Source organism: Hirundo rustica, chromosome Z, assembly GCF_015227805.2.
Source record: "Hirundo rustica isolate bHirRus1 chromosome Z, bHirRus1.pri.v3, whole genome shotgun sequence".
Classification (NCBI taxonomy): domain Eukaryota; kingdom Metazoa; phylum Chordata; class Aves; order Passeriformes; family Hirundinidae; genus Hirundo; species Hirundo rustica.
Genome location: NC_053488.1, coordinates 57416038 through 57430330, shown reverse-complemented (window position 1 = coordinate 57430330; position 14293 = coordinate 57416038). Strand labels below are relative to the sequence as shown.

Below are 14293 nucleotides of genomic sequence, written 5' to 3'. Positions count from 1 at the left end.
GCATACTAGCTGCTTCAGTGAACAGTAAAAACATTACTTCTATGACCATCCAAATCTTAGAATGGTGTAGAAGGATGGATAGGATGGAGTAGAAGGATGCAATATGCCAATATCTTTACATAAGAGAAGTCCACTGCGTTTTTTTTAAACAAGATTTTAGTGCTTCCATATCATTTCAAGTGACTGCAGCAGCACAACCCAAAATTTACTGTGAAAGGAAATCAAGAAAACAGGTCCCAATATGCATCCTTGGAGCACATTCTTAGGCTGAATTTCAGCATGTGGTCTCTTATCCATGATTCATGAAGCTGGCTTGCCATGAGCACCTGTTTTTTCAGCTACAGGACATGGTAAATGTACATCAATTTGATTCAACTTTACCCCCTTAATGAGGGCTAAAAACACCAAGGACATATTCTGCTGCCTGTAAGCACAGACTGCCTGGTAATTAACATGGCTCAGATGCCTGACAGCAGTTCTGAAGGCACAAATGACAGGATCAGTTCTCTGACTTAAAGCACTGGAGGGCCTTGATGCATGGTGTATGTAGACAGGTGTTTTGAGCTTTGGTGCTTTGTTATAGTGTCAGCAGGACAGGTTATTCTAGAGGGGCACACCAGCATTTGTGGTCTTGGGTAAGCTGGTTATGTTACAGCACTGATTTTCTTTGTCTCTGTGATTCCTAAAATATGACAATAAATGGAAAATTCTGTCAACCTGAGGTCTGCTTTCATAGACATGAGTTGTTCCTTTTTTTTCATGCCAGAGGACACCCTTTCTCTCCTCACCTCTGCAGCGAAAAGTAGAGGGAACTTTGGTAGCTCACTGTTTGGATGAGCAGGTTAAACTCTGTGTGGGCAGTTACAAGAAATATTGGTTCTAAGAAATGCTAGAGCATGTTTCTTCCTAAGACCACAATGTTTACTCCTAAGTAAAGAAAACCTAAAAAGTGGGGTTTTTTTCCTAAGCAAAGTTGCATGGAAAATAAACAATGAGTCAAATCATTAAAAAAACCTAAAAGAACTGTAGCTAGCAAATGGAATATTGATTCAGGAAATATGTATCAGTGGAAATGTAAATATGTCTCCCCATTACCTCCAATCAGTGGCAAATAGGCAGTATTCAGAAGAAAGAAATAGAAGCATGAAATGAGTTACATTAATGATATATCATCCTAAGAAGTCCAGGAGCAGGGATCCTGCACAACCTAAGTATTACAGAAGTAAACAACATGACATATTTTACAAAAGGGTCATTAGCACACATTTTAGAACGTGGCATACATGATCCTGTGATTGTAATGAACTAATTTCATACACATTTTTTTAGCCAGAAGTTCCAGAGAATACCCAGAGTTTACAGAAAGATACCTGAAAACAATTTCATCAACTATTCACTGTTCCCCACTTCATCTTCCTGTTCAAATACTGGACTCTAAAGAGCAAAGAAGGGAGGAGAGAGGAGGACAGACAGAGCCTCCACATTCTTTTGCCTTCTCATTTCCAATTCTGAGTGTATGAAATTGCAGCAAGGCAGAACCAAGCTTCCCTTACTTTTAGGTGCCTCAAAGGTTTGTCTCCTCCACGGAGAAAAGGATAAAGTCAGGTCTATTATCTGAAAGTGTGAAGAAGCAGAATTACTTTTCTGCTCACCCCTGTTGCCTCCACCAAGGTGAAGTGTGACCAGGTGATGTCCTGCTACTCCAGCAATACTACTCTGTTCTTAGCTGGTAGATCACAGAATTATAAGATGGTTTGGGTTGGAAGGGGCCTTCAAAATCCTTCTAGTCCAAGGCCCCTCCAATTAGCAGGAACATCTTTGAGTAGATCAGGTTGCTCAGAGCCTTGTTTGACCTGACCTTGAAAATTTCCAGGGATACAGGACTTAACCACCTCTCTAGGCAATATGTGCTTGTGTATCACCACCTTCATTGTAGAAAATTCTTCCTTAAAAAGTCCAAATTAACTCTCTTTAAGTTAAAAAACACTTGTCCCAGTTCAACAAGACCCTGCTGAAACATCTGTTTCCATCTTTCTTAAAGGCCCCCTAAAAATACATGGAGGCCACAATAAGGTCTCCCCAGAACCCTCTCTTCTGTAGTCTGAACAATCCCGATTCCCTCAGCTTTTTCTCACAGGAGAGATGATTTCAAACATCTTTGTTGACCTCCTCTGGACCTGCTACAACAGGCTGAGGCAGCTCCCACTCAGAGCAGGGAATGAGCACTTCTAGGCTGAAAATTTCTCCCAATAGCGGTATGCAACTCAGTTTGGAAAGTGCACTTTTACTTAGTCTCTATCTCTGCCTCAATGCTAAGTAGTTAGTATTCCTAACCTCCAACAACCATCACCTAGAAAATAATATTTTTGTAGTACATTGAACAATCCTAGAAAAGTTCTTTGGTGATTTCAAAACAATCCATAGGCATGAAATATTAAATTGGTACTGATTGTCATAATAGCTGATGAAACACATGCCTCTGTATAACCCCTATCTACAACAAATTCTGTGGATGTATAAACCTGCAGATGAATCCACTGGTTCTCTGACCTCCCTCCCATTCCTGTAGAATTGCTGTTTCCATGATACTCACGTCCTCTCCACTCCTGGGAATCTCTTGGCAAGCCATGTTCATGCACTAACCCTGATCCAGCAACCCATGTAAAACACCATGTGCTTTGGGTTGGGGACTGAAGATCCCCTAGTATTCAGGTGGGAGAAGGGAGAAAGGTGGGAGAGAAGACCTTTCACCTTAACATCTGCTTCTACTCTTTCAAATATTAAAATCAAGATAGACATTTCCACTTTTTTTTCTCCATTTCTGACGTGAAAGACTCACCTGCTGCCACCTTCTGCTACTAAGATATCAGAAAGAGGAAAATTTGCTGCTGAAGCATGTTGCAAGACTGTTGGTGCCACCTGAGCTCTCCAAAAGCAGCAGTAACCTTTCTATATTAACCACCATTGACAAACTCACTGCTGTTTGTTGGAAAAAAAATGAGAAGAGGGGAGAAAAAAACCCCACCAAAAACCAAAAGTTGCAAGCAAGCTTAACAGATAGAATGAAAGATATGGAAATACTTTTGAGGGACACATATGCTTTAAAGCTAAAAGGAACATAAGAGCTTAACTCCATTTACTTTGTTATTCATCAGCAGGAGGGCAGAAACCCTGAAATATATATTACATGTGAAATGTCAATTTATAAGAAAACTCTTCAACACCAAATGCTCAGTTTTGAAAATATTTAAATCTCTGGCTTGGAAAAAACCCCAAAAAACAACAACAAAAAAAATCCCCCACCACAACACAAAAAACCCCAACCAACCAAACCCCAGACATATAGAAGAGCTGCAAGTACTTTTTGTTGCATCAGCCAACATAAATTGAGCTTATGAGCAACTTTTTTTAGCCAGAGTTTATTTGGTGACACAGCTTTGAAAACAATCTGCCTGCGTGACCATTCTTCAGCAGGGAACATTTTGACGAAAATTTTAAAAATCTTTTCCAAATTTCACACAAAATTATATGAAGATCTGAAGTCTCTCCCTCTTATACTTAAAGGAGAGAGTTAAATAAGTCTTCTTCCTGTTTAATTTAATATGCATTTATGATGATGATGATGATGTAGATTTATGACACCACAGCTGAAAATGTCCCATTTTGAATAGTGAGCTCTAATTAAAGCAAAGAGTACTGAATAAAGAGTTGCCTCTCCACATGCTTATTTTTTATCTTCTGTTTTGATTACTATATTTTAGCCCATTCCAGGGTGATTTAAGTGTTATTCCAGCATCTGCCTACTTTGTAGGCAAACAGCTATGCTCATGTCTTTATGCATTATCATCACATCACAACTTTATGTACTTCACAGAAGCCTTAATATTAATTAAGTCAATTAACTTTTTCCAAAATTTACAAGCTTAAAAAAATATGATTTTTTAGATCTTCATTGTACCTGAGGAGGAAATAGCTTAGCTTTTAAAAAGTTACTCTCTTGCATCTGGGATTTGTCTAACAGGTTAATGAGTCACAAAAGGCTTAATGCTCCAAAATCCATTTTTTGTGTCTAAATCAGAATGTATGCCAGACCCTCTGTGACAAGGATTTTATGAAGTTAAAAGCAGTATTTGGTCTGACTTTTTTTTTTAGTTTGTTACAAGTAAGGTGAAGTTAACTCATATCGCATGTATTTGAAAGAGCCAGCTTTGCTGGCTGAGTATGTTCTGCTTGGAGACAAATTCCATTCCCTGATTCTAAAACAGTTTGTGCCAGGATATTAAAGAGAATATAAAAAAAAAAAAGGAAAGTGCACCTCTATAAGGAGGCAGAGAACAGCGGAATTGTGGATAAAGCATCATCCAGGAGAGCACAGTGATCTTTACAATAAAACACTCAAGTGGGAAGTAAGCCCACCTGTGGACATTCTACATTCTATAAAGCCAACTCTATACACTCTGAAAGAAGGTGAAGTACTTGCCCCAAAATCACACCTGTTTCCTGATCATCAAGCAGGGGTCTCCCAGGGGTTACAAAACACATTGACTTGGGCAGAGTAAATACTCCAAACATGACTGGTGGTGTTGAGCAGATCAACCCCTTCTCTAGTGATCACACTCCTCAAGAAATTTTGCTCACATGCAAGTCTGTGCGAGAACAACAACAAAGAATAAATAAATGAGACCTGCTGCATACTTGGGCATCTGTAACACAGCTTCTAACCTGCTTTGGTGTGAAAGTGAACTTTTAGAGGTTCAGATCTGAGCAGACCAGGGCACAATTTTCCAATGTAGCCAAAACAGTCAGACGAACAGCTTCACATACGTCTACATTTATTTATCCACTCCTTGGTGGAATATTCCTCAGTTTGTCCATACTTCAAAAGGACAAGAAATAAAAGCCTAGGTTGTTCTACTACTCTTTGGTTTCAAATGGAAAGTATTGGTTTTAAGAGCATGATATTGATATGAAAAGCAAAATTAAAAAAAAAAAAAATTAAAAAAAATTCAGAAATAGAAATGGTTTACAGTATTTAAGTTAGTGTGGCTGAGTTCTGTGTCAGCCTTCCCTATACAGAAAAAAAAAGAAGACATTTTATCCCAGAATTGTAAATAACCTTCTCAAAATTATCATCCATGTAGTCCTACGTAGGACTGAAGCCATGTCAAACTGGAATACAGCTAAACTATTGTTAACAACATGCTTATAAGAGGCCTAAGTCTTTTTTAGGTTGCTTATGTGACTATTTCGAATCACTAAAATTTCAAATCAGCAAAAGTATCCTGAAGCCAAAGGTTCAGCATTGTACAAAGCACTGATAATACTTCAAAGATGAGATTTTTTTTATACCCTTTATCAGAGGTAGGGTATAAATGGGAAAGCTGCACAAAATAAGAACCCTATGAGGACAAAGAGATTTACACCGATTAGGACATTTAAGAAGCTGACAACAGGTTAAATCAGATTCTCTGAGAAGGGAGATTTTCATTACGTGCTATATAAATGCCAACTCATAATCTACTTACAATTGTTTGCGATTAAGCAGCTGAGCTATAAGGTGCTTCTCAAGTCCACCGCAAATGTTTTTCAATGGCAGGGAACTGTGAAAATTCTTTGGATTCTTTGGTAAAACTTGCAGGATGGTGTCTTAAACTACAATGTGGAAATGATCACTAAGCTTAAGTGACTCTACTAGGGAATTTACTCTTCCTATGCCAGTACAGTAACCAGGAGAACTGGAAGAAGAACAAGATTAAAGAAAATGACAAGGGATTTTACAGATAGAAGGGTGTAGGCATGTGCAGCAGAGAGAATGAACTTGACTTTCCAAACAATATCCCAATTACCAAAGTGTTTGTCTGGGTCTTGCAGGTCTCGGTATTGGTCTTGATTTTCTCTCCTCCTCACTATCTTGCGCATGCCTTCTCAAGTGTTTGTCATAAAGCATTTTCCTCATTCACAATTTTCACCATGTTTTAACCCTTGAACCTCTCCAAGAGCAGATACCAAAATGTAAGCACGTTAATATCAACTTTAAGTTCAACTCTTTATTTTGTCTCTCCTGATTTTCTTCCTATTCTGTCTTATTTAGTCATTTCTCAGCCTTTAGTCATGGTTTTAGATGCTGTACACTAAACATGAAAAGTCTTTCTTGTAAGTATCCACAAGTTACTATTGTTTTTAAAGACACCTACTAAGAAAACTGAAGTGATATCAAAGAATAATTAGAAGCAGCTTATATTTTTGCTTGGAAGTGAATTGCATTAATATTAGATACCAAAATGAGTGCTCCCAAAGTACAGAATACGTGTTATTCTTTCCAACTAACTTTAGAAATCCAGAATCATTGCCTGCTTTGAAAGTCTATATTTACACAGTTATTAATCATCTTTATATTTCTTCATCCTTTATTTCTTTACCCTATGCCCATGGAGAGATGAAATTTTAAGAGAAAGAAGAAGAAACAGAAGTACATTTCTTGTTCATCTTCAAGAAGAGGAATAAGCATGGTGTTAAACTGAGTAGCATTTCAAATTTATTTCTCTTAAAAAAATAAATGCTGTTTTTGAGCAGACTATTTAAAGAAGTAATTCATGCTTTTGTTCAGAATTTTAGTGTAATAAACTGGTAAATTTTAACATTTTAAAGCATGCAAGTGTTTCCTTCCAGATATACAGATGCTATCCAATATAGTAACTCTGATATGGGTTATATCTCTGGTAATTACTTATTTCAGAGCTTTGCAAGCATGGTTGTGTTAAGAAGAAACCCTATTTACTAAAAGAGAGAGTCAAAATTTTGAATGCTAAAATCAGAGCTGATAGTAATGTAGATCCTTTACAGTGAGATAAAAGAGAAATAGTTTTCCTTTTGTTGCTAAACACTAACAAAATTGAAGATGAGAGCAGAAAAGATCTCATTTGACATGAAAATATTCAAAAATATGTATATTTTATGTTTTAATTTATTCCTTCTTTTACCATGGGTACAAAATACCTCAAGAACCCTGCTGCAATTAAATGGACAGCATCATTTTGGAAACACAGAATCTTGTAATTTCTGGTGTAGAAACAACTCTTGAGCTGTGTGACAGGAATGCTTTCTAGAGTTTTTTGGCTTTTGGTGTTTTAGTAGTGCTATGACATCTTTCTCAGGACACCATTTTCTGACCATAGGGATCCTTAGTTTCAGGTAATGTGATACAGCCAGAATAACAAAATTGTACTGTACTGTCCATTTCCAGAACAGTACTTTGCAAGGCTTAAATAATTAAAGTCAGGAGGCAAAACATAAAAGAGAAAACAAAATTTTATAAGAAGGGAGGCATATGTGTTCATATCGATGATAGGAAGGATTATTTTATTGCTCTTTCTTTGAAAGACCATGACACAGAATATGATGACTGCAATGTCCAAGCAAGGCCTGTCTCCTATAACCAGGCTATTTCAGAATGTGGTGAAAAATATGTCAAGATACATAATTTGTGCCATTCCCTAGATTTTATTTAGTAATTCATTAGTAGCAATTTCCACAAATTTATTGCAGTGATTAGCCCTACACTTGCATATTCACTGTACGTATACATTGATTCTCTTTTTACTGGTAATTTCTGCTTGGAAATACTAAAAAAATACTAAAAAAGAGGAGACTTGTTTTGCTTTTTTATATGACTGGATATAGCAACAACTGTTCCAAACTTTTTCCCTAAGACTAAAAAAATCTTTTGTTCAGTACAAAAATATCCATCCTTTCCCTGAAAGACATTAATCTCTTTGTTTCTTAGTTTTAAGTAGAAAGGAAAGAAAGGAAAACATCAAAAACATTAAAGCAAACTGCATCTAAAGATTCAAAATGTGCATATTTTTTGGATATTGCCCAAGAGAATTATTTCCGTCAAACCGCAACATTCTTTTTGTAGTTGCTGCTTGACATCTTATTTACACCTCAATTCTATTCTCAAATAAATATTTTGCACTTCTTTTCTTTATAGGCTATAAATAAGTGGTAGTTTCTTTTCCAAGAGAAGAGGCAGAAGTTTTATTCACACACATGCAGAACTGCCAGCACAAAAACCACCAAGATTGTAAAAATTATAATACTCTCTCCCGTCAAAAATACCTGCCAATTAAACAAAGGGCCATTCCATGAAAGCCTGTTAGAATTACTCAGTGCTTTCTGGAGGATGGTGAGAGGATGTCTCTCATTATAGTTCCCAATCCCCCAAAGTTCTCTCCATTACCAAGGTACGGGACAGTGTTTTTGGGATGTGTCCACATAATCAGGTAAGGAACTGAGCTTCAATAAGACAATACTTGTAATATTTTTCATGTGTATGTATTAGTCATGTCAAAGGATTGGTCAGGGCAGTGAAGAACTGCACGTCAGAAAAACTTCTTCTTGTTAGGTTTACCTTAATGAGGGAGCACTGAACCTTGCTGCCTCTGACTTCTTTGGCATTCACAGCGCTGATGTGTGAGAGACCTTTCCTTCTTTTAGTGCACTTTTATATCCATCACGCACCCCTGCTCACGCACGCCTGCTGTTTCTCCAGATTTTTTCAGGGTCTTCAGAGGCTTTATCTCCCTCGAGCTCAGGGAATCTTTCAAGCGGGTACCACCAGAGGGCAAAGCTGGATCAGGAACACGCGAGCTCATCCCGGCTCCATCCTGCAGCCCAGAGCGTGATGGGGTTTCAGAACTAGCCGGCCAGCAGCGTGCACGCTCACAGTTCACACATTACAGGTGTAACTAATTGCAATGACCAGCCAAAATCCCCTGTCTTCAGGAAGGTCGCAGCATCTCCAGGATATGAAATTAAAGGCCTGGCAGCATAATTAAACAACAGCTTCATTACCTTGTGCTAACCTTTTTCAGTATTTGTGGCAATCCCCAAAATTTTGCTATAAGAAATTAAGAAGAACAACATGAGAAAAAAGAAAGGAATAATTCACATGTTAGATACTTCAACACTTAATTTTGAGCTCATTTAAAGATGCTGGTTTATATATTTATTTAGAGAGAAAAAAAAGCATTGCAACTTCATCTCTAGAGGCATTGGCTCTATATTGGAGTGATCTTCAAGACTAGATGAAGTGTCCATTTCAACAAGACACTGTTCATATTGCACATTTAAAATCGTGGTAGGATAACCAGATGTCACAATACAAGCCACCCTATTTAAAATGCTGATTAGAGGATGCCATTTACTTGAAGCTGATGAGAAAAAGCTAGCAAATGTGCATTTATTCCATAGAAAGTATTAGGTCCCCAAAATGTCAGTTCCCTTTCAAACCATTCATGCACCTGGTCTTCTAAGAGGAGGTTTCACTTAAAAAATTCACCTGCATCTCACTGTACTTCAGACAAAACACCTATCCAAATACTTCACATAAAAGCTGCTTCCCTTCTCTCTTTCTGGTCAGCATCTTCCTAGGATTTTACATTTTCCCCTGAGACTCTGTACTATTCATACTGAAGAAAACTGGTGATCAGACAAAAACAATTCATGATTAACACAGTCTTTTTAAATTTTAAATTAAACTTAAGTTTAAATTAACTTTAGGTGTAATTCTGTCAATATGGAGTTTCTCAGGCAGCAATGCCATCAGTAACTAACCATTTTTAGCGAAGTGAGGAGAGGGTGTTTCATGCCATGAAAACTTCACACCCCCTTCTCAAGAGAACCAGCAACTCCCACACCACACACACATACACATCACCACAGCTGGTTTTAAGTCACAGCCAAATTCTACTGACCCAGACACCAGCGTATCACCCCTCCAGCTGAGAGAGTGAGTCCGCTTGTTGGTTGAGCATTTATTTTCCAGTGAGATGTGATCTCATATGCCCTGAAGATCCATGAAACATACCTCACCAGCAGTTAACACTCCAAAGGCAGAAAGGCAATTCTTCATCCAGTAGAGCAGTGTCAGAAAGGGGAGTAGATTGACACTCAGATGTGTGGAAAATGCCAGCGTTAACAATCACTGCCAGCAAATAAGTTGCTATGCCCACAGTCTAGAAAATGATCCACCTGGTACTGGTCAGGGACTCACCCATTCATTTAAAAGAGATGTTATGCAACAACAGGAGTTTTAATCATATATTCAGCAAATATTGTTACAACCATCAGGAAGCCTTTTTCCAAGATGTTCCCTTTAAACAAAAATAACAGTTTTCAGTATGGTTTAGGGTGTATGTGAAGATAGGGTGACTACTGTTCATGCTATTATTATACAGCGCCACTGAAAGTAAAAAATACAGCAGTACAGGTAGGGACTACACCTGCTCTATTTGTAATAAAGATATTTAAGTTGGGAAGAATGCCATTGCACAGCTGAACTATCGTTTTCAATGTCTAGATAGAAAACCTGCAAACCATTAACCCTTTAATCACTATTATAAATTATATGTTACAAATTACATTCCTAGACATTTTAAAATGTACTTCTGTCCTTCTGAAAGAAGTCTTATCCTTCAGAAGACTCCCTGCTATTGGACAACATGGGCTTTTAATTTTCTTCTTTTTAATATTGTTTTGTTCTCAAGTGAACTTATGTTTATAGTTTTAACAATACTGTACTCCATGTATGTATTCCCTTCACCATTTTTGACAAAACACTCACAAGATTGTTCCGGAGAACACAGAGATCAGCAGGAATAGGGTGTTAAAGTACCTTACGTTTGTACAATTTTTTGAATTAAAAGAGGAAATATAAAAAAAACCCAAAAGTGTATCAGACTTCCACAAGACAACTTCATGAAGAGCCAGTGACTTCTAAAGGGTATTTTTACATTCATACTTGCATGAAGGGAGTGGAAATAGAATATATATATATATATTCTATCACTGAGTTATAAAAAATAAGATCTATAAAATAATTTTTATATATAATTTAACATGCTGCAGAATTATGTGTGGGATTCAGTAACTACAAATCAAAATGCCAGTCCTAACTTCTCCCTGAGCTCTCTTCCCCATACAAGTTTAGTTAGCATACATGCATATGCTAACAGCAAAAACAGCATGTATTTTTTAAAATCCTTCAGATACATTGAGATCTTTTGACCATCCTATTCACTTGCTGGGGAAATACTCCTGGGTATCTTCATCTCTTTTGCTATGCTTTAAAATATGACAGCTTCTGCATCTCTGCCTCTGAGGTTGTACACAAGTAAGACAGACCTGAGTATTTTGCATCTCAAAATATTTCTGCTCTTAAACTTCAATAGTAGCAGAAAAGACTCAGAGAATCCATTTTACATTTAATCTGTACCTTCTCCCAGTAATGAGAATGTTATAATTTCCAGCCATATATATACTGGTCTTAGTGCTGTCAATAAATCAACTTGAATGTTTACAACAAGCCACAAACCTATATTGTAGGTCCCCACCCTTCTATGCCAGATGTGATGGCTGTTCCATATAATGTTTTTTTTAAAACTTGTCAGACCCTACTCTGTCCGAAGAAGCTCCTTCTACCCCCACCCATAACACTGGTGTCAGACATCATCTCTCAGCACTTACCTCACTTAGAATGCCTCTAAACCCAAGTCATAATATGGAAAGTAGAGGAAGCAAGGCATTTCACTTCACAGTTAATCTTTTAGGAAGCAGTAAGATCACTTACCATAGTTGGAACACCTTTCCAAATCAGCCTTCTTAGGGAAAATGTCTTTTATTTGTACAGTTTTAGTCACAGAAGGATATATTCTGTGTAAAACACATTTCACAGAGCAAAAAAAAAATCTATGTTCTTATCACAAAATAACATAAAAGGTTTTACTGCACTTAAAAAAATTATTTTCTCTTTAATCTAATAAACTGTGAGGTCCAAAGCAATAACTACCAAGCCCCCAATGAAAACATTTCTCTCATTCAAAACCAGTTCCAGTTGGTCAAAATTCTCAACATAGTAAAGTATCAGCCCTTGAAGTGTATTTGCATACTGGTACCAGAACAGGGTGCAGAAGCCAGCTCCCATTTAATCAACTTCCTACCCCATACAACAAATGCTGATAAAAAATTCAACAAATTCTATAGGTAACAAAGACCAAAACAGTGGCACTCTCTGCATACACTCTGTGTGCAACAATTAAACATTGAACAATCAGAGCAGAGAAGTCACAACACTAGTATTCTTCCATAACTTAAAAAAAGTAACTTCTGTTTATTTTGTCCTTATTATTTAAAAGCATAATAAATTAATGAACTTATATTACATTAAACTGGGTGGTAGTTTTAAATCTCATCTTTTCCCTTCCATGACAGTGCCAATTTATTTAAGACATTTGAAACGTTTCTGTATTCATTACTCTGTTTGCCCATTCTGGAACAACAAATCTATAAATAGGTAATTGCTGTATCATACAAGGTCCCTATGCTGCATCAGTCAAAACGAGTGACATTTTCAGACATTTGTGGCTTTGCAGTCATTCTACTCCAGCCTGCAGCTGAGCTCAGAGGATCAGAGGGAGCTATTAAAGTAAATTTCTGGAGTTTCCTAGCCATGCCACACTCTAGAGGCTTAGGAAAGAGCAATCACAACATCTGAAATTAACTTTAAAAAAACCCCAAACCCCTCTTACTTCTTTTCAACACATTTAAATAGAACAAGAAACTCACCAAATTCACCTGTTTACTCTTCATTTGGTCAGCCAATGCACTGCAGATATGGTGCTATGAATTCAGCTGCCTTTCCCTCATTCTAGGAGATGTAGATGTGAGAGGTTCAAGTCTATCAGCAGAGTGCAACGCTGGTGCATTTCTACAGCAGAGAGGCGGAAAAAGCAGGGGTGGAGGGAGAAAAATCAGCCCTCACAGCAGTTTAAGTGTTCTGGCATGTTGTTATTGCCACAGGTTGCTATGACTGGCTTTAGCTGATCTCTCCTCCTCTGACATTGCTGCCTGTAGAGCTGGGGAGCACAGAGAAAGGCTAATCACTGTGCACCTAGAGCCCGCTCCTGCAGTAAGCCCTGGGAGTTATCAACACCTGGGGAGGAAAGAAGTTTTGCCATCTGGCACCTGGGATAGAATGATCAATTTCCTAATTCTAGTACTAATGTTGGATTCAAAGCCAAGTGATTATTATCCCAGCTGGTTCTTAAAACAACTTCTGAATGACACTGATAATGATTATTAAAACTGGTGTGAAAGACACTGTGGCATATGAGTTCATTTGGTTTATATATAGATTAATTTTCCTCTGTTTACATTTATGTTGAATTCAGGAAGCGTTAGTTTTCCCCTGTGAGAAGAGCTTCCTCTTTTCCTAGTTGATATCATTATTTGCTAGATGCATAAATTGGCAAACCTTTCACACTAATGGCAAACTAAATAAAACAGTTAGTGGTGACTTAAAAAATCACTTTATTTCTTTATGGCTGTATAAATAAAGGCTTGAATCAGCTTTGCCAGTGTCACAGAGAGATGGAGAAGATGCTGTTTTCTAACATGTTGAGGGGCACAAGCTACCAGACAAACCATCCCTGCAGCCTGAGCTCTCCTTTCAGTCTTTGCTTATTGCCCTCAAAATCAACAAACTCATGAAATCGTTTCACCTCTTTGTAAGCAGGTGAAGGAGCAGTCAGGAATTCCAAGTCACTGTTACAGGAAGAACAAAATCATTTGTTCAAGCTGAAGTTTGCCTGACCGTGCCTTTGGACACGTATCAAAATATTGAAGAATGTACCTGCAACAGTAAAAAAAACAAACCCAAAACAACCAACCAAAAACAAACAAACAAAGCCCAACACCCTGAGCAGAAAGTAATAAAGAATGAGACCCTTTTTTCCCATACATTGTATGTGACTTTATTTAATTTTACTGTGTCAAATATGATAAAGTTCACTCAGTAAACCCAGATCTATGATTTTTTTTTTCTTTGTCACTCTCCAAAATTTTACCAAGTTGCTTAAATGACTCTATTTTTATTTTAACTTTCTAGATACCTTTGGAACCTTCTATATACTAGGAAGCTCTAAGAACCTTGGTTTTGTACCATTGGTCTGACTGACATTCAGCTAGAAGCTCTCTGACCTCTGCTCCCATAGCAATGCCCTCTGTTAGATGTCAGTAATTCAGACTATGTACAGGTACCTTCGAACAAGAACCTCTGTCTATTCAGAACACACTGCTAAATTACCCTCATTTAAAATGATCACTGAGAACTTGCAAGGAGGAAAACATTTCCATCAGTAAGTTGGGTCACCTGTTATATAACAAAACCAAATTCCTTTCCACTCTCTGCTTCTACATAACTGAAATTTCTCTCCCATCACACAGCTGTTACCCT

General features: G+C 37.5%; 1 protein-coding gene across 1 annotated transcript in view; it reads right to left on the bottom strand.

Annotated features, from left to right (window-relative positions):
- TRPM3 (transient receptor potential cation channel subfamily M member 3) overlaps window positions 1–12910 on the bottom strand; it is a 436952-nt gene extending 424042 nt beyond the window's left edge. Inside the window, exon 1 of the mRNA XM_040089919.2 lies at window positions 12625–12910. Coding sequence (XP_039945853.1) covers window positions 12625–12648 — 24 coding nt within the window. The 5' untranslated portion in view covers window positions 12649–12910. The remainder of the gene's footprint in view (window positions 1–12624) is intronic.
- Window positions 12911–14293: the final 1383 nt, after the last annotated feature.